The sequence below is a fragment of the Lissotriton vulgaris genome, chromosome 5 (assembly GCF_964263255.1).
Source record: "Lissotriton vulgaris chromosome 5, aLisVul1.2, whole genome shotgun sequence".
NCBI lineage: Eukaryota > Metazoa > Chordata > Amphibia > Caudata > Salamandridae > Lissotriton > Lissotriton vulgaris.
The window spans coordinates 1,181,272,170-1,181,298,780 of NC_141693.1; the positions used below are offsets into that span (position 1 = coordinate 1,181,272,170).

The 26,611-nt window shown below is 43.9% G+C and overlaps 1 protein-coding gene across 7 annotated transcripts in view; it reads left to right on the forward strand.

Moving 5' to 3' along the window:
* The window catches only part of PLEKHA1 (pleckstrin homology domain containing A1), a 712,942-nt gene that overhangs the window by 340,163 nt on the left and 346,168 nt on the right, over positions 1-26,611 (forward strand). For all 7 annotated transcript variants that reach the window (XM_086922967.1, XM_086922963.1, XM_086922965.1 and 4 more), the window contains exon 9: positions 11,757-11,821. In XM_086922967.1, coding sequence (XP_086779093.1) covers positions 11,757-11,821 — 65 coding nt within the window. The remainder of the gene's footprint in view (positions 1-11,756; positions 11,822-26,611) is intronic.

Sequence of the window (26,611 nt, forward strand, 5' to 3'; positions counted from 1 at the left end):
AACAGTAATGCTCCTCTTGGGTATAATACCCTCATGCATAGCCAGAGTCACTCATGCAAGGCTACATATACTCCCACTTCAAAAGTGTCTGTTCGAGGCATATGGGCTGCAGACCACACACTAGTGCATAGATCGCCATCTGGTGGTCGGCCCGGATGATTACACCTTGTTGTTGTCTTGGAAGAGTCTTTGTTTGGTAGATGATTCCTCCTGTAGAGCGTTGTGCGCATGGACAACGACTCCATCTTCAGATGGCATCTTTACTATTAAATGATTTGGTAGCCTGGTCAGGGGAAAAAGCCCTGATCCCCATTAATCAAACGGGGTTCAGGAAGGGGATTGGAACAACAGCAAACATCCTATCCATCACTATGATTGCGGAGAAGTGCATGAGTAATAAACAGGACCTGAATATGTGTTTTATAGATCTTCAGGCGGCCTTTGACAGTGTAGATCGTAATTTATTGTGGGCGAAACTGAGAACATGGGCAATACCGGAGAACATTCTAAGGGGTTTGTTGCTATTTTACACGGATACCTGGTCGCAAATAAAAATAGGTGATGGATCACGACTGTCGAGAAAAGTTCCCACAACGATTGGCCTCAAACAGGGGTGTGTTCTTGCTCCACATTTATTTAACCTCTTCATTTCAGATCTTTCCGGGAAACTGAACCATTGCAATGCCCATCCACTGAAACTAGGTGTTTTACAGCTCATCCATCTGTCTTCCTCAGATGATACAGTACTCCTGAGCCTAACAAAGGTGGGACTAACCAGATTAGTAACGGAACTCTCGGCTTTCTTGTCGGCAAACAAGCTTGATTTAAACATCTCAAAAACCAAAACCATGTTGATTACCAACCGCCGTGGCTCACATCTTGATATTTGGTTAAAAGGAAAATCGTTAGAGAAAGTCTCAGCATATAAATACCTGGTTTTTTTATAGACGATAAACTCAACTTCAAAGAACAGAGGAAATATCTGACTCAAAGAGCTGGTGCCCTATTATTTGGATTAAGTACTCTGACAAAAAAATTGGAAGGGCCATCACTTAAACCCTTACTAACCGTGATGGCAAACAAAGTGCTCCCAACACTGATTTATGCAAGTGTGGCAATGCATAGAAAGGACGCAGATTTATTAAGCAGCCTGATAACTAAAATTTACAAAAAGGTATTCCGTTTACCAAGCAGTACATCACCTGCGCAAATGCGACTTGAGTTTGGATTAAAAAAATGAAACACCGGGCAGATCATACTCCTACATTAAGGTGTGGTATCAGATCAAGCAAAAAGCATGTAATACAAATCTTAACACCCACCTATGGCAAGAGCTCAAATCTAAAAAAAAAATTCAAAGCAAATCAGTTCCTTACGCATGCTTTGGAGACAACCTGCTCAAAAACCTTATGGGATAAAATCTGTCATTTTCTGTACTTAAACAGACCCTAAATAAAGTGGCCAAACTCCATTAATTAGTTTTGGACGAAGAGGTTTTCTCCCATCGCTCGCACTCATGGGCTGTGATAAATGGCTATAAGACACTGACACCTGCAATATACATGGAAACAACCTACTCTATTTTTATTAAGAGAAAGCTGATGTCTCTGAGATTTGGTGTCTTTCCGACACTAGCTTATGATCCTGCCTGGAAACAGCATGCTGCTGTTACATGTCGACTGTGTGGTAGCCATAAAGAATATATAATCCACATAATCTGTCACTGTAAGATGCTGTCCACGGAACGGTCATACTTTTTAAAGGAAAGTTTTCGGATCAGGAGACTACGAACATGCAGATCAGCCATTATTGGAAGCCTGGATACATCCGCTCCTCGAATACATTGCAAGCTGGTGAAGTTCCTGCAGGCATTTGAGAAACGCATAAAGCAACAAGAAGATTTAAATTGTTAAAGAATTGAGTTTTTTCTGCCTCAATGATCCTTGTAGTGATGTAAATAACAGTAGGAAAATGATTGAGTTTTACCTTTCGTTTTTATCATAAGCCTTTTTATCACTCATTTTTCTTAATGTTAATTTTATAAATTTGCATACCTGTTGTGCAACATACATCAAATTGTTATGGTTTTAATTAACTAAACAATGAAGTTTAAATTTCAATTTCATATTGCCATCTTTAGATTGTTTTTTTCCCGCTGTTGGGCTCGGATGTGTTTATCGTTCGGTCCCTTTACCGATCTCCTTTCGATTTCCAGTCCTACATCATACCATCGCTATCGTCTTTGATCGTGATTCCAGTTACCTGCGTCTAAGAAAAGCTTGCGCTTCTTGATTCCAGCGTTCGTCAGGGCCATCAGGCCCAAATGCGCCATTGGGCCTTTGGCTCATGGAAAGAACACCCTTCAAGAAGTGCCCGCAGTTTGGACACAAATTCCCCCACACTGACCTACATGAGGTTTGCAATCTCTGCTTGTACCCAGAGCACGAGAGTCGAGATTGCCAGGCCTGCGCTTCGTTCTGATCGAAGAAAGCCATCAGAGACCGTCGATTGAGTAGTCATGGCGCAGTCCTCTTCATCAACACCAGACCTCATCATAGACGAGGATCCAATCGATCTAGAGTCCGAAGAACAACAGCAGGACGACATCGTTTCCAAAGCAGAGGATTCAGCTTCTGGAGCCGATGACAATCAGAAGACGACTATCTTATTCCAGCTGGTCAACAGTTCGTGAGTACAAGCGTCAACCCTGTTCACACCCCCATACCGGGACAGGCTTCGGTTCCACCTCCACCTCCGGGTCCAGGTGCACACCGACCAAAACCTTCAGATGTCCCGCCTTCTGGCTCGGCAGCGAAGAACCCAAAAAAAGCCTCCAGTCGACTCAGGCTTAAGTCGGTCTGTCGGTCCCAACAAGCAAAAGGTCATAAAAAAGTCGACCCGAAGCCCCTTTCGGCACCGAAACACACTTCGGCCCCAAAAGTCGGCAATCACAAACGGGCTTCGGGACCAATAATTCCGGATCCGAAAAAGAAACACAACACCAAGTCTTCGGATCTGCTCCAAAGACTGCAATAGACACTGTAAAACCCTCCAAACAATTCGGTCCCAAGCAAGACAAGTCGGCGCCAAAAAAGGATAGTTACACAGAAGAGCTTTTCCAACCAAATCCAAAACAAAAGAATCTTCAAATTCATCCAAAGACTGGACATATAACTACAGTACCTGAAAAGAGGAAAATGGACTCTCCCAAGCTACCTCCAGTTCCTCTGAAAAAATATGCTCAAACTTCCCCCCATAAGAATACCTTCACCATTGCCAGAGATACCACTTGACATTTCCCCTGCGCACTTACCATTCACCACGCATAGTCCTATACCACAGGATGATGATGATGAAGGGGGTAGAAAGTGAGCAACACATAGATGACACAGATGACCCAGACAATATCCCTGGGCCATCAGATGATCCCTGGGAAGATTATAACGCGCCAGATGCACCAGATCTGTCAAATGATTATGCATACCCGTCTAGACAATCTCCTCAAGATGAGACTATTGAGTTTGCGCAGCCTATTCATAGAGCAGCCACTTTTCATGGGGTGGATTTACATATAGATCCTGTGGAAGAATACTTCCTTATGGATACATTGCTGTCATCACACAAAACCACAACCACATTACCAATACTTAGTGGAGTGGTAAGACATGCACCAGAGGTATTCAAAGACCCCGTCAGAGCCAGGGTAATTAACCTCAGACTAGAAAAAAAGTATAAATCGGCTCCAACTTACCCAGCATACATCAGGGGTCAGCTGCCATTAGACTCATTAGTAGTCTCAAATACAAGGGAAAGAGCTAACTTGCAGACAACAGGGGATGCTTCACCCCCTGATAAGGAGTCCAAGCTTTTAGATTCCTCAGGGAAACGCACCATCTCACAAGGAGCCAATGTCTGGAGAATTGCTAACACTCAAGCTTTGTTAGCAAGATATGATCAAGCTCATTATGATGAGCTAGAGACACTCATGCAACATTTGCCAGAACAATATAAAGCCAGGGCTTCTGACTTAATACATGAAGTCAAGGTCATTAACAATACCGCAATCCGCTGTGCGTTAGATGCTGCCGACACAGCCTCTAGAGCAATAAATACAGGAGTTCTATTACGTAGACATGCCTGGTTACTCATCTCTGGGTTCAAGCCAGAAGTACAGGCCAGTATCCTAAATCAACATTTTGACCAGCAACATCTTTTTGGTCCTACAGTTGATAATGCACTAGAGAAAATGAAAAAAGATACAGACACAGCATAATCCATGGGAGCCTTACAAACTCAGACCCACCGAGCATCCTTTCGTCTCTCCTCTTATAGAAGCGCCTCTAAAGGTTTTTAAACAGACAACACCTCCTCTTCTTAAGCGCCCACCCAATCCTTGCCCAGTAGAGGTTATTACAAAGGAGGATATAGAGGTAACAACAATAAAGGTAGAGGCAGGGGCAACAACAACCGCAATGCCTCCACTCCCAAAAAGTGACTTCCCTCCCATCCCCCCCAGACCATTCCACTCGTGTCAGGGGGAGATTACAACAGTTCCTAACTGTCTGGAACTCCATCACCACAGACGGATAAGGTGGTTAAGACAAATAATTCAGTCAGGTTATTGCCTGGAGATCACTTCCACTCCTCCAACAATACCACCCAGACAGCTTCCCATGTCACTGGAGCATCTCACTCTCCTAAAACAAGAGGTTGCATCTCTACTGCAAAAGAATGCAATAAAACCAGTCCCAAAACACCAACAGGAGTTTACTCCCTATACTTTCTCATCCCCAAAAAGGACGGTTCCCACAGACCTATACTCGATCTGAGGCCCCTAACCCTTTACATACAGACCGACCACTTCCATATGGTCACATTACAGCAGGTTCTGCCTCTGTTAAAACAAGGTGACTTCCTTGCCACATTAGATCTCAAGGACGCCTACTTCCACATTCCCATCCGTCAAGCTCACAGAAAGTAACTTCGGTTTGTGTTAGACGGTCAACATTACCAGTTGAAAGTACTCCCTTTCGGAGTAACTACAGCACCTCAAGTTTTCACAAAGTGTCTAGCAGTAGCAGCACACTTAAGAAGGAACAACATTCATGTCTTCCCATACCTAGACGACTGGCTAATAAAATCCAAGTCATATCACAAGTGTGTGCAGCACACGCATCAGACCATCTGCCTGCTACACAAGCTAGGGTTCACAATAAATCAAAAACAGTCACATCTCCAACCATCCCTGTCTCAACAGTATCTGGGTGCCACAATAGATACCTCCAAAGCAATTGCATCCCCCAATCCAACAAGGATACAAAGTATGCAAGCTGTAATACAAAGATTCCAGCCACAACGCTCACTGCCAGCTCGAGTTCATGCAATTAATTTGAATGATGGCATCTTGCATCTTCATAGTGCCACATGAAAGACTCCAAATGTGCACCCTGCAAGAGTGCTTAGCAAGTCAATGGAATCAGGCTCAACAACAAATAACAGATCTGGTGGTGGTGGGTGACCGGACGCATTGCTCTCTGCACTGGTGGAACACCAAAAACCTTTCCAAGGGCCGGCCGTTCATAGAGCCTGTTCCACAAGTGGTGCTAACCATAGACGCATCTCTCACAGGATGGGGAGCACATTTGAAAGAACACACAGTACAGGGCACATGGACACTGCAACAAAAGCTACTCCACATAAATCATCTAGAGTTGCTAGCAATTTTTCTAGCTCTAAAATCGTTTCAGCATTGCCTTTCAGGTAAGGCTGTATTAGTCTGTACCGACAATATGACAGCCATGTATTACAAAAACAGGGAGGAACACACTCCTTACCGCTCTCCTGGCTGGCACAGAGCATATGCAGATGGGCCATTCCTCAAAAAATCTTTGTTAGCAGAACATCTACCAGGAGTTCACAATCAAGTTGCAGATCTGTTAAGTCGTCAAAGACAACAGATACACAAGTGGGAACTTCATCCTCAAGTTCTTCAACCTTTCTTTCACAAGTGGGGCCAACCAGAGATGGATCTGTTCGCTACACATCGCAATTCCAAATGCCCAAGCTTCGCCGCCAGATATCCACACCCATTGTCCAAAGGCAATGCAATATGGACGAGTTGGTCAAACAAATTTGCGTACGCTTTTCCACCTCTCCGACTAATTCCATTAGTGGTACGCAAGCTACAACAACATTCCCTCACATTGATTCTCATAGCACCAACATGGGCAAGACAACCTTGGTACACCACACTACTAGAACTCTCAGTAGTACCACATCAAAAATTAAAACTCTCTCCACTTCTACTGACACAGAACCATGGCGAGATCATGCATCCGGACCGAATGCAGCTCAACCTAGCGATTTGGCTCCTGAGCTCTTAGAATTTGGATACCTCAATCTTCCGCCTGATTGCATGAATATTATAAAAGAAGCTAGACGCCCCACCACTAGAGCATGCTATGCAGCCAAGTGGAAAAGATTTGTTGTGTATTGCACAAATAACATTAACCCACTAGATGTTTCTATACAAAACATCATATGTTACCTGCTTCATCTACAAAGATGTAGTTTAGCGTACTCCTCAATCAGATTACATCTTGCTGCAACAGCAGCTTACCTTCAAAACAGACAACATCTGTTATTATTTAGAGTACCTGCCATCAAAGCATTTATGGAAGGACTCAAAAGAATAATTCCTCCCAGGAAACCACCCTCTCTGGTATGGAATTTAAATATTGTTCTCACTAGACTTATGGGTCCTCCATTTCAACCATTGCATAAGTGTGAATTACAGTTCCTTACATGGAAAGGTGCTTTTTTAGTTGCTATTACCTCACTCAGAAGAGTAAGTGAGATCCAGGCATTAACAATTCAAGAACCATTCATACAACTCCATCACAACAAAGTGGTTCTTAAAACAAACCCTAAATTCCTTCCATAAGTCATTTCACCGTTCCATCTCAATCAATCTATTGAGTTGCCAGTATTCTTTTCTCAACCACAAACTGTTGTGGAAAGAGCTCTACTTACATTAGATGTAAAAAGAGCGCTCCTCTACTACATTGATAGTACAAAACCATTTCGTAAAACAAAACTGTTTGTGTCCTTTTCTCCTCCACATAAAGTTAATCCCTTCTCAAAAGCTGGAATTGCAAGGTGGATTGTTAAATGCATTCAAATTTGTTACCTAAAAGCAAAACACTCTATTCCCCCTAGGGGTCATTCCACCCGTAAATTAGGGGCCATCTATGGCATTTCTAGGAAATATACCCCTATATGATATCTGCAAAGCAGCTACATGGTCTACACTGCACACATTTACAAAACACTACTGTGTAGATGTGCAGGCAAAACAACAAGCTACTGTGGGCCAGGCTGTACTCAAAACATTATTTCAAACTACTGCAACAAATACTGGTGGTCGCCGCTAAGGGAGAAAACTGCTATGCAATCTATGCACTAGTGTGTGGTCTGCAGCCCATATGCCTCAAACGGAAAATGCTACTTACCAGTATGCATCTGTTCTTGGCATGTAAGGCTGCAGAGCCACACACTCCCACCACCTCCCCTGCTACCTATATCTGTTCCAGTAATATCTTAGTTAGATACACAAGACCTGGGCATCTTTTTCTCTACTCGTACAACTCCATCATTTCCCCAATGGCGAAAAAAATCTGAAGATGGAGTAGTTGCCCATGCGCACTACTCTCTACAGGAGGAGTCATCTACCAAACAAAGACTCTTCCAAGACAACAACAAAGTGTAATCATCCGGGCCCACCAAAGATGGCGATCTATGTACTAGTGTGTGGCTCTGCAGCTTCACTTGTCAAGAACAGATGCTTACTGGTAAGTAGCATTTTCCTTCAGATTAGTGGTCTCAAGCTTAGTGTCATTGGGAGGACCTATTTCTGATAAGGACCAAACCCATCACTCTATGCAGTGGTGGAAAGCCACAATCTGTTCTGGGGCAGTTCTGACACATCACTCGCTGGATGGGGGAGGGCACATCTGAATGACATCTGAATGACATGACAGTCCAGTCCAGGGACTGTGGCAACCTCATCAACAGGTTCACCACAACAACCATCTGAAACTGTTAGCCATGCAAGTAGCCCGCAAAACTTTTCTCTCTGAACATTCAGAGGGAAGTGGTCCTTGTGCGGACTGACAACATGACCGCCATGTTTTACGTACAAAAGCAAGGTGGCACACATTCTCCTCAATTGTCAGCACAAGTGCAACAAATTTGGCATTGTGCAGTCTACCACTAAGTACACTTCCTGATGGAGTATCTCCCTGGGTGGATACCAATTTTGTAGACCTACTCAGCTGGATGTAGCAACAAGTTAATGAGTGTGAACTCCACTTGCAAGTCCTACTCCCTTATTTATTTCGGTGGGGACCCCAGACAGACATTTTCACCATGTGTGAATAAGCGAAATATCCAAACTTCGCCTCCAAATTTCCACACCTGCAGTCCATGGGAAATGCTCTGTAGGTAAACTGATCAGGGATCTTTCCATACACTTTTCCTCCTCTCCACGTCTACTATGCGTGGTAAGAAAACTCCAGCAAAACTTCCGTCCTGAAATGTCATTTGCCTTATACGAGAAGCTCACCAACAGGCAGGACCTTCTGAGACCAAATCAAGGCAAATTAAAACACCCAGACCTCTGGCAAAAGTCAGGATTAGCCTACACCTGGATTCGGCTGCACTTAGCTGGTATTGCTGCATACCTGCAGAACAGGGAACACCTTTCAGTCTTCAAGATCCCTGTTATTAAGGCCTTTATACCATCTAGAGTGCCACCTGCCTCAGTCTGGAATATGAATATTGTACTCCCCACACTCATGAACCACTGTATTCTTGTCTTTTGCAGTTTCTCTCCTGGAAGGTCACCTTTCAGGTAGCCATGATATCCCTTAGGCGTATTAGTGGGCTACAGGCCCTCGCACTGAACCATTCATCCAGGTCAATAATAACAGGGTGATTCTTAGCACCAACACCAAGTTCCTGCCTAAGGTGGTCTCCTCATTCCACCTTAAACAAACAATTGAGCTCCTAGTCTTCTTTCCATAGCCTGACTTAGCAGCTGAGAGAGCACTTCACACACTTGACATCAAGCGTACTGTCATGTATTGTATAGATTGGACTAATTCCTTTTGTAAAACGCAGCAGCCCTTTGTTGCCTTTGCAAAGCCTCATAAATGACACCATGTATCCAAGGCAGGTATTGCCAGTTGGATTGGTGAAAGCATTCAGACCTGTTACATTAAAGCCAAAAGCACTCCACTCGCAAGAAGAGTGCCATTATGGACTTTAAGAGGACTATACCCATAGATGACATCTGCTAAACTACCACATGTTCCACTCGACAGACCTTCAAAAATTATTATTGTGTGGATATTCTTACAAGGCAATGAGCTAGAGTTTGTCAAACTGTCCTGTGGTCTCTGTTTCAGACCTCTGCACTATCCACTGCTTAGCCATTGCTAAGGAGAGTACTCCTTTACAATCAATTCAGAGCATGTGGTTCTACAATCACTCGTGCTACAAATGGATTGTTACCCTTTAAGCACCGGTTTGTTGCATGCATTGATGTAGATTCACATTTGCCCACACTCTTTTCCAGAAGCCAGTGTCTGCTACAAATATCTTCAACCTACAGAGTTATTTATATTACACACACGGACACTGTCCTATCCTACGCACTACTCCAGATTTACTCTCATCCACTGTGCGGATAACAATCGTAACAATAGTGTCAGTGCCCATGCACATTCACTACCAGAGGAAGTGTAGCAAAGATCTTTTAACTCGAAAGACCTCTTTGAAACAGCTGAGTCAATAGTAGATAGCAGGAGTATGCAGAGCATATAAATAATACCAGCATTTGTAAAGCGCGCAGCTACCTCAGGTGAGGTGTCACAGCGCTGGGGGCCGTCAGGAAGATTAAGCGAGCTATTGCCCCGAGTCACAAGGTGCTGGGCTAACCTGCCACCAGCGCCGGGGATCAAACCTTGAGCCCCCGTGATCCCAAGTCAGCCGCCCGTTTAAGGCATTAGTAACAATCCTTCTGAGTGCACATAGTATGAATATAGAATAATAGAGTATTATGTCTTCATTGTGTCCAAAGTAGCCTTTGGAAATCCCAGGCAACATTAAGACCAGTGGAAAACCAGTTTAATACAGGGCCAACATTATTTTTGGTGGCGATATGCCTAGCTCCATGAATCTGTCAATGTTCCTACAGACCAGATCCTTTGAATTGAATTAGCAGGAGAATAAACAAGTTAATTGAGAATCGCAAGAGCATATTTTTTCAGCGTGAACTGGTGTGGTCACTGATTAGCTGGGATGCACCTTAAAAAATTCGAAAAACATTCAAGTAAGCTACAAAGAGTACTAGCAAGGAATTAAATTGTGTGGGATTTGCTTGTCGGTGCTGCATACGTTGAAAAGCAGAAGCAAGTTACCATCCAGGTATTGGAATCCCTCCAGTGCTGCATCCAGGATTGAACGTTTTTGATTCAGCTAATCCAATACAAGAATATATTTCAACAATTGTGACATACTTAAGTAACTCTGTTGACAAGTTATTTTTTTGAGAAGGAAGAAGACAGTGAAACTCCATTTGATGGCTTACTCATCTAGCTTTCCGTTAGGTTGTTGGCTCCTCTTGGTTTTATTCATGCATAGCTCTCATATTCCAAGGCGTCTTGTGACATTGACCTAGGTACTTTACCTGAAAGGCCAAATTTCTGGTGCAAGCTTTCTACGTTAGGATAGTTAAGTCTGCAAGCTTTGTCTTAAGCAAGACTTACAAATGAGCTCCTGTAAGAACATGCTTCTTCTGCCATATTATTGTTTGATTCAAAGGTAGTTACAAACTTGCATCTGACCTAGTAAATATTCCTTGCTGTCATATGTAGATCACATGCCTCCTCTGTTGTGGAGTTATCACATCAACTTGATTTCTCCACGGGGTGTCAAATTCTATTTGGCGATAGTAAGCTCTTTCCAATCTCTAGCTCATCCATTTTATAGTTATGGGATACTTACCTCTGTCATTCAAGTGACAAAAGCACCCTTGACAGATGTATCTTTCTTTTAATGTTATGGCATTTGAAGACGACTTTGCTCCACTGATACTTTACTCTTACTCCACTAGACCAAAGACCGTATCAGTGGTTCATAAAAGACGCACCCATTGCAGATAGCTGCATAACAGTTAGCTGTATTATATTTTTAAGCATTGTTCTTTTCATGCATCGTTCTAGGAAGGATACATGTTTTAACAAGGAGTTCATATGTTACTAAGTCTGGTTGGGCATGTGCTCTGACCCCCAATAATTTACAAGTGGTGAAATCAGATTTCTGTTTTCCGGAACAGTAGGATGACAAGGTAAAGAAAATAAACCATTTTTACACAATATGCTTCTCTCCAGGCCACTGTAAAGAGTGCCTTCCTTTAACCAAGTATGTTGGAACTTGGTGGGAAAAGTTAGTAATGCATGTCTACGTGTCATGGGTTGGGGGTGTGGAAAAAACAGTGTATCCATCTAAACTGTTTAATTGACTACTTTCTTTCAGCTGGTACTGTCCACAGTTGCAAACAACTGGAAAGGGGCAGAAAAGGACTACAAGTGCCCTAATCATTTTGAACTTTCTTCCCTTATTTGGTTACGTGTTTTCAAGCATGAAGCCCTTAAATGCACAATAATTGTATTTGTTTGTCTCCTTTCCTATAGGACAAGGATCCTCTTCGGTCAATACCACTCAAGGAGGTGCAAAAAGTGCAGGAGTGCAAACAGAGGTGAGATGACATATTCTAAGGATATATTTAGAGTATGGCTGCTGGTGAAGTCCACTTATTCAAATGCTCTTGTAAGCCTCCCTGTTATAAGCATACTTTTGTATTTAGAGCTCCTGTTTTAAACATTTTCCCCATTAAGACCTTCTTCTCGGTATAGTCCCTAATCAGATTTCCATTGAAGCTCTTTCCACTTGTCAGAATTCTCTTGCAATCTCATTATTCTCTGTACTTATATTACAAACATGTTTTTCAGAACTCCTATGGTAAGAATGTTCCTCTGATAATTGCAATAGTCACAATTTTCAAACCACTCTTGAGGGTGGCCGCTAATTCTGCGGAAGTTTGCCTTAGTACTGTCTCATTTGCCTTGTAAAACCTTTTTCACATTGTCCCTATCAAAGTTTTCATTTATTCCCCTTAGTACTTCCCCCAGTGTACCTTTAGTTTAAATGTTTTCCTTCCAAATGTTCTCCAGTATAAAAGTATTTATTTGATAGTATCTCATTGTTGGAAATTTTCCCTTTCTGTAGAGTCACCCTGTTTTTTTTTCTTCTGAACTCTGTTTTTGCTGGCTGTAGAACTCTGCATTTTACCCCTGCGTGTGCTCCTCATTTCAACATGGTAAATTGGCATACACCTTATTGGTTTATTAGGTCTCTCCTGAGTCAGTGCATGCTCTGCTCTGGCGAGACATTTAGTAAGCAGCTTTTTGAAGTGCTACCAAAGCGGCCACCAGCTGGCGGTCGCGCGCGCGCCACGCTCTGCCTCTCCAATAACTGCTGTATGTGCATCCCTCGCATGCTTTAGCGCGTCATCTCGATCACTTTCGCTTTCACCGCGATCGAGATTACTTTCACTTTCAAGGCCGCGCTGCGTTACTTTTACGTCTGCGCGGCCAATGCTTGTTTTCTTAGTCACACAAGTAAACACCAATAGGGTCACTGCGCCCTGTTACCCTTTCAACGTCCGCTTTTCATGTTTGTTTTCCAAGCGATACAGCCTGTGCCGAGACGGTGAGCATGGAAAGCAAACACTTCTTGGAAGTAAACAGGAGTTACTAATCTTAAACTGTAAAAAAATATATATATATATTTCTTTGCACGTATTTCAATTGGCGAGGTAAAGCTTAGGTAACGCCGTGATTCAGTAAATACTTTGCTATGATCCAGATTTTTGCTTTTCTACACGAGTGAAGACTAACTTGTGGGAACCCTGTGAATATCCGGTTTTCCGCATTTATTGGCAAAGGAGTTACTTCCAGTTTTCACAAAGTAATGTGGTATTACCGCATCGCTCTGAATAAGTGGAACTTGACAAATGTGAGTTAATATGATTTAAACACAAATAACATTTTTCCCAACGATCCTGCATGTACAATTCTTTAACATGTTCTGGTTGTATTTTGCAGCAACTGGTGTAAAATAGTCCATAGCACTCATTATATGCCTCCTGATATCCTCAATCCTCAATGCTATAGACCAATATCGCTCATTGATGTGTCAGCTAAACTACTGGGTAGGGCGGTTTTAAACCGCCTTACAGCATGGACAGAAGAACATCATACCCTAGCAGACACTAATATGGATTCAGATCGGGTAAATTTACCAGCAATCAATGCCTCAACCTCTATCTATTAGTTGCTAAATATACAAAAGCTAGCAATGGAACAGTTTACATGGGATTTATTAAGTTGGCCGCGGCCTTTGATAACGTGAACAGGAACAAACTTTGGGCCCTGATGAGTAACCTGGGGATTGATCCCGGACTTATAAACATTTTAAAAGAATTACATTGGAACACCACTGCTAAGGTCCGCTATAGCGCGGGGGGAAGGGGGGGAGTACTGATCCCTTCCCGTGCATTAGTGGAGTGAGACAGGGATGTATCCTTGCTCCCTTTTTATTCTCATTGTACATAAACGACCTTGAAAGAACATTGGTCGCCCTGAATACTGACTGCCCCAAAGCAGGAACGCGTCATATACCGGTACTGTTGTACGCAGATGACGCAGTCCTGCTTGCACGAACAGCATTGAGTTTGCAACATCTTGTTGATGGATTTGTGAAGTTCATGGACAATTTAGATCTGTCCGTGAACTTGAGCAAATCCTTTGTAATGGTGTCGGGCAAAAAACCATCTAAGAAATATGTATTTAAAATTGGGGCCCACATTCTAGAAACCATAACCACCTTTTCCTATTTGGGCCTTCTACTCGATGGGGAGATTAAGTTTGATTCCTTAATTGAGGAAAGGTGTAGAAAATTGGCTTCTGCAAACGGTGCAATATTAAACTTCGCCCGTAGGCTGGGTCGCTGGTCACCAGAACAAGTAATGAATTTATACAGAGCCGTAAGCACTGCAAAGGCTATCTACGGGGCAGAGGTCTGCAGCTTTAGGGAGGTAAAACAATTACAAGTAGAGGAAGACAAATTCCTTCGTAGGATCCTGAAGACACCACAGAGTATCCCAGCAGAAATTGCACACACTGAGCTAGGGATCCCATATATTACCGATAAGGTAAAGGTGAGACCCATCATGACATGGCTCCGTATCTGGGTAAACCCGGAAGCGGAACTAAGTAGGATAAAAGTCAAAGATTGTTTACAAAAAGACAAGTGTCTTCAAATCCCATGGTTAAATTATGTCAAGGACACACTAGGGAGTATAGAACAGCATACACTTTTCAGCGATCCGATTCTGATCACCGCTTCTTGTAAACATCAGATCAAAAAACGGTTATTAGAAAAATACGAACGGGGTAGGTCAAATCATGATTCACCAAAAAGATCAGTAGTAGCACACCGATAAGTAAGCAATGGGGAAGGTATGGAACCCTATTTATTTCTGATGTACAATCAGCAAGATAGATTTTTTTGTGCCATTTTAGGCTCAATTTGTTACCTAATATTTTAGCTTATCCTTCAGGTTTTACATTAACAATTGAGCAGAAGGGTGCCTGCGGCTGCGACAATAGGTCTCCGCAGGACACCCTTCATTTTGTACTTTTATGTTCATTTTATCGAATCCCTCGATGTAGATTTCTTGTGGATATTTTAAGAGTTAAAATTCCACCACGCTAAGTCTGCATTACTTTTTCTGCAAAGAGCAAATGACATGCGCACTTTATCCTCTATTATGAGCTTTTTAAAAGTTGCAGTAAAATTAAGAAATACGAGAGGTTGAGAAATGATGTACAGAACACCACATGTTTTAATTGTATAAAATTTGTTTTTAATGTATTAAGGTTCAGAAATGTAATTGATGGATTTTGTATAATTAATTTTTATGATGGTTTTTAATCATCGAAATAAAGATTTACTGAAATGAACTAGTAAATGAACCAAATATTGGTTCCAACCAATCAGCTACCAGCACCCTCTAGAACCTCAGCAGAGGCAGTTCTCAGATTTTCACTGCACGTCGTGTGGAAGGGAGTCTCCCTCAGTGCCACCTAGTTCTTCTACCTTTTCTTCAGAATGTCTGACAGGAAAGCTCTTTTCAAGCCCTGCAGGACCTGTGATAAGAAGAGGGTCCATGTGGATGACCAACATAAGGACTGCATTTATTGCCTTTATCCCAAGCATGAGGCAAAAAGTTCCAAGATCTGCCGTACCTTCCCTACCAAGACCCTTAGGGATAGAGAGGCAAGACTGCTCTTATGGCTCAAATCTTCTTCGGCTGAAGAGGAGAGCTTCAACTTTCAGCAAAAGAGCCAGATCCCATGACAGCTCTTCAAGTGAGGGAAGAAAACACCTTAAATCTTCCCATGATGTTTCTGACCCTTCACAGAGATCACCAAAACGCTGTCTCCATCATCTACAGCAGCCAAGGAATCAAAACCGGCATCTACTTCAAAAATTGTAAGTAAAAGCCATATTAAATCTGTCACGGTGACTACTTCGTCGACTATCTCTGTGACTTCTTCTTCTGCCTCATCATCTACGGCTACTATCTCTACTACGGCCTTTAAATCGCCTATTCTGTCTACAAAAATCTCTATCTATACAAAGAAACCAGTTCTTGAGGAGTCGTTGACGAGAAAATCGAAATCACCGTCGACTACCATATCGACGTCTAGTTCTTCAAGAGTACCGTTCGACGAAGACGACCATTTCGTCGTCGACGACAACATTGAAGAGCCTGTTGACGACGAGCCCGTCGACGCAGGGCCCGTCGACGCAGGGCCCGTCGACGCAGGGCCCGTCGACGCAGGGCCCGTCGACGCAGGGCCCGTCGACGCAGAGCCCTTCGACGCAGAGCCCTTCGACGCAGAGCCCGTCGACGCAGTGCCCGTCGACGCAGAGCCCGTCGGCACAGAGACCATCGACTTCGGATTTACCTATTCAATCTACAGTTTCTGCTGGATTAGCTTTTCCTGCGCAGTCCACGCCTAGATGATCTGGTCTTTACCAACTTAAAACTTTTCAAAGACCGCAGGATTACAGTAAGATCTCACCACTTATGCCTACACATCTCCTAGACACTTATGTTGAGGATGACGACGAAGAGGATGAAGGACCTTTTGGTGCAGTTCTCCATCCTTCTGATTTAAACATCAAGTGTCAGGATGACGACGAAGATGACATCTACCAAGATAAATATTACCAGGAAGACGACATTGTTCCACATCATAGATTCCATCACATAGAAGTACGCCAGAGGGAAATGAGTCACCTCCCTCCAACGCTCATTCAAGATCTACAGGCCATGCTGGCGGATTACAGACAGAGATTTCCCCCACAACAGGCAGTTCCAGAAAACCCACCCATGCCAGCGGTGGTTCCTGTTCCATTTACTCAACCTGAAGCTCCTGTTACACCGGCCCCTCCTTTAGGTCCAGCTGAACAGGTGCAAGATGACACTACCTCCAAAGATGAGGTTGAAGAGGGTGAATTACTTGACAATACTAACATTACGGATCACTGGGATGATTATGTATTTCCGATGCCTTCTCCGCCTCTTCCTCTGTCTTCTGATTCTCCCCCTGAGGACATCGGAGGCTTTCATAATTTAATGCAACGGCTGCAGCTAGATTTCAGCTGCCAGTTACAGTCGAACAGACAGAAGGTTTCCTTCATGATTTCAAGGAACAGTCCAGGAAAATCATAAGTTGTGCCTGTAATAGACTATATCTGGAATGAAGGGGTTAAGATCATGAAGGCGCCTGCATCTATTCCGGCGGTGCTTCCTCGCATAGAGAAGAAATACTGTGCCCCTGCCAAAAGCCCATCCTGCCTAATTGGTCACCCACGGCAAGATTCCGTGATTTCACAGACTGCCCAACAGCGATCTAAAAATCCTGCAACGCCTATCACCACACCACCTGATAAGGAAGGACGTCGTCTGGACCTTATGAGAAAGACATTTTCTACCATGGTAGCAGCCTCTATTAGAGCTGCCAATTCTCTAGCCTTTATTGACCGTTATGACTATCAAATGTGGTCAGATATGGCGGTTCTCATTGACCTCATTCCGGAAGACCATTGGCAGGATCGGCAAGGAAGACAGTGCTGGAGGAAGAACGTGCTGCATCGGAGACTATAGATTGCGCTTTGGACATCGTAAACACCAACTTTCATTAACTTGCAGGGGCTGCGGTGCTTAGATGACAGGGATGGCTTAAAGCCACCACTTACAGACCTAAGGTACAAACAAAGATTCTATTTTGGAAAAGGGGGGAGGTGATGGACAGAGTTTCTGAATGATGCAGAATACTCCTACCCAGTCAGGAGATCAGGGCTTGATCCATCACCGTTTTTTAGCTCACTGCACCATCTCAGCTCAGAACCTGGCTACATGCAAATTAGTCTGTTCCTGTCCCAGTGCATGATGGGAACAGGGCAAACCAAACTACCAAGCCAATTCTTAAACTGGGAAGGAAACAAGCTTCCGGGGACCGGTTTCTGGCATTTCAGCCTTCGTCGGCCCGGCTTGCTTGAATCCTGATGGTGCAATGAGCAAGGGACTCACGTCTGAATATACCCTCCCACACTTAGTGTGGACAAAATCAATTTTGGAAAAGGGGGGAGGTGATGGACAGAGTTTCTGAATGATGCAGAATACTCCTACCCAGTCAGGAGATCAGGGCTTGATCCATCACCGTTTTTTAGCTCACTGCACCATCCCAGCTCAGAACCTGGCTACATGCAAATTAGTCTGTTCCTGTCCCAGTGCATGATGGGAACAGGGCAAACCAAACTACCAAGCCAATTCTTAAACTGGGAAGGAAACAAGCTTCCGGGGACCGGTTTCTGGCATTTCAGCCTTCGTCGGCCCGGCTTACTTGAATCCTGATGGTGCAATGAGCAAGGGACTCACGTCTGAGTATACCCTCCCACACTTAGTGTGGACAAAATCAATTTTGGAAAAGGGGGGAGGTGATTCTAGACATGGCCTATGACAGAGTCCTTGTTTGGTAAACACAATGATGAGGCCTTCTTGGCCATAAAAACTGACACGGATACCGCACGATCATTGGGCACCCTTCAGTACAGGCGCGGAAATTTCAGAGGAGCAAGAGGGCGTGGTTTTTCATCAAGAGGAGGATACCAAAACCAGCAGAACAGGCAATATCAATCCCAGTATAGACAGCCTTACAGCCAGTCCTCATACCGTCAATCGTCCACGGCTGGTTTCTCTCGTCAAGGTGGTCGCAAGAGATCACAGAATCGAAGCAGAGACACTAGAAGGAAGCAGTGATCGCAACAGGGTGCCAGCCATATTACCCTCCATACCCGTGGGCTTGAAGATTTCAGCTTTTGTTCACAATTGGCAGGAAATTACTTCAGATCCATGGGTTCTAGACCATGTAACCAACGGCCACATCCTCGAATTCATCAAACAGCCACCTACTACTCCGCCCAGGGGTCCCCCTCCCCCTCGTCCTAACTTATTATTCAAGGAATCCTTAACGATGCTCCTCAAGAATGCCCTAGAGAAGGTTCCATCATCTCAAACAGGATTTCTATTCTCGTTTCTTCCTGATCAAAAAGAAGTCGGGAGAATGGTGACCGATTCTGGACCTCCGCAAGCTTAACACATTCCTCAAGAAACAAAGTTTGCGAATGGTCACACTTGCCGAGATTTTAAGTTGTTTAAACAAAGGAGATTTTATGGCTTCTCTGGATATGGAAGACGCATATTTCCACATACCGATCCACCCCAAATATCTTTGCTGTACAGTGGCTGGCACCCACTATCAGTTCAAGGTGCTCCTGTTTGGGCTGAAATCGGCGCCAAGAATCTTCACTAAGTGCTTGGCTCTAGTGGCAGCAGCATTGAGATCTCGAGGAATACAAGTATTCCCTTATTTAGACAATTGGCTGCTCAAAGGTCCTTCAGAACACAAAACCAAGGTTGCCTTCAGAATGTATACATCTCTTCTCTTCTTTAGGGCTGAGCCTCAACAAGAGCATATCACAGTTACGTCCTCTCCAAGTCATGCCTTTTCTTGGAGCAAGGTTAGGCACTTTCCAGTGCAAAGCATTCTTGTCACACGACCGACAGCTGCGTCTTCAAAAGTTGGCAAGGTTAATTTCCAAAAGCAAGTCAGTTTCAGTCCGAATGTCTGGTACGCTCCTCTGAATGTGTTCTTCAGCGATACATCTCATACCCTTAGCACGGTTCAAAATGAGAGCTCTTCAGGAGGAGCTGCACCTTCAATGGCAACAAGCCATGGGTTTGTTCGACAATACTTTCAAGGTCACACAGCGCTTGATAAATTTGCTGCATTGGTGGTCACAGACAGAGAATTTAACCCAAGGCCTCACTTTCCTACAGACCTTCCAAGACTTCGTTTTAACGACTGATGCCTCCATGGAAGCATGGGGAGGTCATCTGCAGGATTTTCAGATTCAAGGAAGATGGTCTCAAGTACAAAGACAACAGCATATCAACAGACTGGAGCTCCGCACCATTTTTCTGTCTCTCCAAGCTTTCCTTCCAAGGATTGCGGGTTCCTCAGTGCTAATCCGTACCGACAACACCACCAGCATGTATTATGCCAATAAACAAGGAGGAACACAAACATTTACGCTCTCGCAGGAGGCTCAGGATTTGTGGGAGTGGATCACACTTCACAAGATAACACTGAGAGCCGAACATGTCAGGGGTCTCCACAATACCCTGGCTGACACGTTGAGCATGTCTCAGTCGGACTGTCACGAGTGGGAGCTGGAGCAGGAGCAGGCAAACAGTGTTCCAGTCTTGGGGCAAACCTGCACTGGACCTATTCGCAACGAGGGAGAACAAGAAATGCTGATACTATGTCAACCGGTTCCCTCAACGGGGATCAAGAGGGAATGCCCTGTCCATGCGATGGTCAGGGATTTGTGCATACGCTTTTCTCCAATACCATTGATTCCGAAGGTGCTCCGCAAGATGAAGCTGGAGGGTTGCTGTTTTTTACTGATTGCACCCCGTTGGCCAAGGCAATATTGGTTCCAAGAACTTCTATTGTCTCAAGACAAGCCCATTTGCCTTCTTCCAACGCCTTATTGAGGGACAGAGGGCAAGTACTTCATCCGGATCCACAGTCCCTGCACTTGCTTGCATGGCTCCTGATTTCTTATAGTTCAAGGACCTCAACATTTCTCACGACTGTTGAGATTTTGGCCAAATCCCGTGTCCAAAGTACAATCAAGACTTATCGCCTCAAATGGAAGCGATTTTGCTACTGGTGTGAGGCGAATAATATAATGTTCACCCAATTCAAGCTCCTGCAAAGCAAATGCTCCCGTATCTGCTTTCTCTTGCCAAGTCTGGGCTTACCTTTTCATCAGTCAAAGTACATCTTGCTGCTCTTTCCAGATCCAGAAAATGTGCAAAACTTCCTTCTCTCTGCTCGTCTTCCCTTGTCAAACAATTCACGAAACGACTTTTCCGAGCTTTTTCTCCAGTGCGAACACCCCCTCCAGAGTGGGAACTCAACACCGTGCTAGCACAGGTAGTGAAGCGTCCATTTGAACCGATCCATAAAGCGGATCTCATGTTCCTCACTTGGGAGTTCGCCCTTTTACTATTACCTCTGCGAGAAGGGTTAGAGAGATCCAAGCTTTCACTTTGAAGGAACCCTTTTTGCAGTTTACTCAGAACTACGTAACCCTTAGGACAAATCCCAAATTAATCCCTAAGGTACCGACACAATTTCACTTGAATGAACTGGTGAGATTAAGAACATTCTTTCCGGATCCATCCACTCCAGCTGAAAGAGCATTACACTCTCTGGATGTTAAGCGCTGTTTAAAATTTTACCTACAGAAAACTAAAGGCATCGGCGCCAAGAAACCGTCCGGTGTAAGCCGCGCTCTACAAGAATTTTTTACATTACATTACATTACATTACATGTTCCGACCAACTGTTTGTGGCCTTTGGTCAAGCAACACTTGGAAATGCAGTATCAAAGGCAACAATAGCTAGATGGCTGGCATCTGCGATTCATTTCTGCCATGACAAGGCTAACCAACCTTTGCAGAGGAAAGCCAAAGCTCATTCGACAAGAACCGTATCAACTTCTAGAGCTTTGTTTGCTGGAGTGACTCCAGAAAATATCTGTTGTGCTGCGACATGGAAAAATATGCACACGTTCACGAAGCATTACTGCCTTCAATCTTCGCATCAAGAAGATGCAGTGGTTAGACAGGCTGTCCTACAGAATCTTTCATTAAGGTCAGATTCAGGTACTTTTCTCTTTTATATATCAGTCCATTACTTTCAATATTCATGCAATATACGGTTTTATATGTCTGCTAAGTTGTAAATATTTCTGTATACTGAAATATATTTATATAATGTCTTTTACATAGCTTTTCCTTTCTTAAAGGGTTGGTATTTAAAAATAAAAAAATATATTTTCAACCATTGTGGATGCTATTTGGGAGTTTATGACCACGTGTCTCCCACCATCCGCTAACAACAGTATATTGGTATACTTCTTGCTACTCTGATTCAGGCATGTGAATCTATGAAAGGTACCCCAATACTGGATAAGAAAACAAGTTACTTACCTGTAACTACAGTTATCCAGTATTGGTATCTTCCATAGATTCACATGCACCCACCCTCCTCCTCGGCGAGTCAGTTCTCTATAATTTGGGATACTTACTTCGAACTTATGCTAGGAAAATCTAAAGAAAACTGCCTCTGCTGAAAAGCTTCTAGAGGGTGCTAGTAGCTGATAGGTTGGAACCAACATTTCGTTCTTTTTACTATAATGTTGTAGATAGGCTACTAAGATTTAGGCCTAAGGCTTTTTTTCTTTTAGCCTACTACTATTATTTACTATTGGCACTACTTTTGTATTTGCCGTGGGACTCCCGCCTCGGCGACGGGGAATATTCAGGTATGTGAATCTATGAAAGATACCAATACTGGATAACGGTGGTTACAGGTAAGTAACTTGATTTCTTCTTTATTCTCTGGGTAAAGGGCAGAGTGTAGTAGTTGAAAATAATGCACACTGCCAGTTTCCCATAGCTTATACTCATGTTTGTGCTGTTTAAAGGGCTTAATTCCCCCCCCCCCACCGTCCAGAAACACTACATCCTCCTTCTGTCCAGAGTTCAAAGTCTCCTTTCGCAAGTCCCAGAAGAAGTCTAGATTGGCTGCCAAAGCATGTATGGAGATGGGAAGGTGGTCAGCCTTTGATTTTTCTCGTAACAGAGTTCCACATTGGCTTCAACATTTGAGTAGTAACATACTGTGGGCCTCGTTGCTTTATCTAGGGGCAGAACTCGCCATCGCCGCATCCATATCTATCCAGTGACTTTTGGTCTTGTATAGGGACCACTCAAATAGGATCTGGAGGTGAGATGCCTGATGATATTTCTTAATATCAGGTAGCCCCAGCCCATCCAAGCATCTGTTTGCCTTCTTTATTTTCCTCAAGTGTTGCACTTTCCTGTCAACCCATATAAAGGTATCTGTGGCTTTCTGTAGATCCCACCATATCTCAATTCTGGAGTTTTACTGGAAGTGCCAGGAAAAAGTAGAGCAATCCAGGTAGCAGATTCTGCCTATCACCTGCTATTCTGCCCAGCCTGGATCAAAATAAATCATTTATAATGGCATGGAACAGTTGAGGAGAGCCAGCAGGCATACAATTATCGGTGCATTGGCCAAATGCAAGGGAGTCCCAGCTGAAAGATCTCTTTAACCTCTGGGGAAATGTCCACCTGAAGCATCTCAGACTTTTCAAGATTCACCTTGAATCCAGAGTTTTTCTCATAAGTTTCCATATCTCCATAGCGCTGGGAATAGAACGTTCCTGTACCGCCAGGGTGAATAAGGCATTGTCAGCCAACAAGTGTATTTTATGCTTCTCGCCCCCTGAAAGACATCTGGATGTTATGTAGTAGTGGCCCCTAAAGCATCAGTTGCCAAGGCAAGTTAGAGACCGTTTATAGCTAGCTGCTATTCAAGTAATCTTGTTGGGGACCAGGCAGATTTCCTTTAGAACTTTAAAAAGTAATACCCAGCTAACTGTGTTAAGTGCCTTTTTCATCATCTATAGGACAGCAAAGTTAATCCTTCCAAAGTGGGCTTTTTTAATTTGGCGTAGAACACAACAAATGTTTCCTGCAGCCTGTCTTAATGATACAGAGCATGACCGGTCAGGATCGATAGGTTAAGGCATATGTGGCATCAGCCTACTAGCCAATACTTTAGTAAAGATTTCTGCATCAGAGTTTAGGAGAACTAAAGCTTGATATGCCTCATGTTCATTTACAGGTTTACCTAATTAATGGATTACAATTATATTTTCTGTCACCGTTAGAGAATGTCAGAAGAAATTACACCACAACACTGTGTCAATCCAGGTCAGATTAATATTTCTTGTAAACCCGATTAGTTAACCCATCTGGGCATGATGCCTTGTCAGGATGAAAATTGGATATGGCTATCAAGACCTCCTCTCCACTTCCTCAATAGGAACCGGATCTTCATAATAAAATGCCCCATAGTATATTCTATAAAGGCTCTTATTTAGTCAAGCTTCCTGCTGAGAAACTTGACTAAATAACCCTAGTTCCCTTTAAGTGTGTAATTTTTCTTTTAGCTAACTGTTGTCTTAGCCTTCTTTTCGTTAGTGAACCATTCTTTTTGGTTTGTTCATAGAAGCTTTGCGGCAAATATAATAGGGCTTTTTCTGACTGATGTGGCCAGAAGAGTGATGGGACTGTTCAGCGAGGTCATCTTTCAAAGGGCCTTCAAGGAACCTGTGAATCTCTAATGCTGTATTGCATCTTTCAGCTCTGTTTGAAGACCACCTTAAAGGTGTCCCAGACTGTATTTGGGGGAACCTTGCCCAAAATCCTGTTCACCCAAATATTGTATGATCATTTCCCTCCGAGTTGGTACACAAAGTCGCTCTTTGAGTAAGGCTGTATTGAGTTTCCGCTACAGTCTTGATGTCCATTCCATTCCAAGATCAACATAGCATGATTCGAGACTGCAATTGTACTGTGTGTAATGGAGATTGTTGCCTCCACCAAGACATGGGTACCCCATGTTAAAAGTCGATCCATGAACAGAAAAGATACATTTCCTCCTGGTTTTAACTCTACATAAATATATCAGTACTAGGCATCCGGTCTCCACTCAGAGAAGGTTATTTGGATCACAACTTCTTATTTCCCTCAAAAGGTTAAGTATATACTGCTCTTGTCCTTGGTTAAGAATGTAGAAGTTAAGTATGTTCAGGCCAGTTCCTTGGTGTCTACCCTTTAAGTATATATATCAGCCATCTGTAGAATCTTGGTGTACCTTGAAGGTCTCATATTGAAAGTCTTTGTGCATCTCAGTCATGACCATTCTCACCTTCTTGGTATTCACTGCTTTATAGTACTGGTCAGGGTAGAGTACATGCTTCATAAACTGTGGATTTCAGGTGGGCCTCTTGAAGACCCACTGCACCGGGAGAGACTGCCTAAATTCTCACAATTTTTTCTGGTGCTTAACCAGAGAGTTCAACCCCTCCACATTCCATGTTATGAATTTAACCATAGAATAGATTTTATACAATAATATTCTGATTCTGTTTATGAGCTCAGAGTCCTCCCAAGGAAGTACTTAAAATTGCTAAATACTAATTGAGGCCTTCACTCAAAAAAACACATAGTGACCCATCCGTCCTCCATCTGGAGTTCCGTCAAACTCCCTCCCCCCTTCACCCCCCCACCTCTCCTACCAACATCCTCTTCCAACCTTGATCATAAAGGGGAAGGGGATAGATGCATCTTCCAAGCGATGCCGAGTTGTGATGTAACCTACCATTCTGCCCCCCTGACTGTCATCCATGGTAATGTTTAACATTTTTGCTAGAAACATATTGAAGCTAAAAAGAAACAATGCCCAATAAATCCACAAAATCATTTTCACTTCCCATTGAGCACCCAATATATTCCCTTCTTACGCCTTTTGCAACAGCTGGTTCCTCACTCCTCTGTTCAAAAATGTTTAGGAGGCCGAAAGCATCCCAACTGGGCTACAAGTTAGCAAGTTATGTAGTAGGTGTTCCGATGATCAATAACAAGAAGTTGGAAAAAGCTGAAGAATCTTCCTCAAGGTCTGGGTCTTTCTTTTCCATTTTCCATGTTGTCTGACATAGTGCACTTACTTTCACTCGCTTTTCTTCTAGCTGCCATGGTCGGCGTATCTATTCTGTCTTCAGTGATCATGAGCTCTTTTCCACTTTATGATTTGGGACATGCTCATCTCATGTTGGTGAATGTAGGCATCTGAAAGAGACCATTAGTTATGGCTTCCTCACCTTAGAATTACCCCCAGGCATCAGACTGGATCTGGAGAATTTTACTTCAGCAGTACCCCTGCGCCTCGGTGGGTGGCGTCGGTCGACTCTGCGCTTGTTGTTGGCATCGTGGATGCCGAAATGACGTCGCGGTATCTACTTGGACATCCTCCCTGTACACTGACGTCAGTTCTTTCTTTGTCCACTCCAGCCAGCTCCGGAGAGAGCGGTACCTAGAGTCACTTATTGACTCTCTTTTTGCGACTTTTGGTCGACTTTTTTTTGAGTCGTTCTACTCCTGTTGCCCATAGGGATGTCTCATCCTCGAACTGGCTTCAAGACTTGTGACTCCTGTCACAAGCTGATGTTGGTTATGGATCTGCACCTTGTGTGCCTTTGGTGTTAGGAGTGCGACCACGACCCGAAGTCGTGCTCCGATTGCCGGGACTGAAGTCTTTGCGTAGCGGTCACAAAAGCTTCTCGAGGCCTGGCACTCCACCCCGCGACGTTCGAGGTCCCGGTCGAGAGGGATGTCGCGGGACCGGTCGTGGAGTCATCACCACTACTCCTCGTCGAAATCTTTGTCTTCAGGTAAGTCGAACCACAAGAAGAAGGCTCTTCGCCCTTTGATGGCCATCGCTTGTTTGGCGACAAGGCAGACAACGTGCTTGAGCACTAGGGCCAGATCCTTGGGCCTTGTTATTACCTCCCGCCAGCACAGTCTGCTTTTTGCTCATTTCGTGGCTACGGAAGGGGTGCAAGTTCGGCCCAGAGCCACAAGCCTGCGCAAGCTGTCCAGCATCTGCGCTGCCGGGGACATGGGTCCCACCGTCGTGGGCCAATCTTTCAGGTCCACCATTCACCAGTCGGAGGCAGGATTTACCATCACCTCCCCCAGTGGCTCAACATCACGTTGGACAGGTGGGTTTTGTAGATAGTCCAAAGGGGCTACTCCCTCCCCTTCGAGATTAACCCTCCCTCCAAGCCACCTCAATTCCATTGCATGTTCAATGATCACCTGGCCCTTCTCCAACAGGAAGTT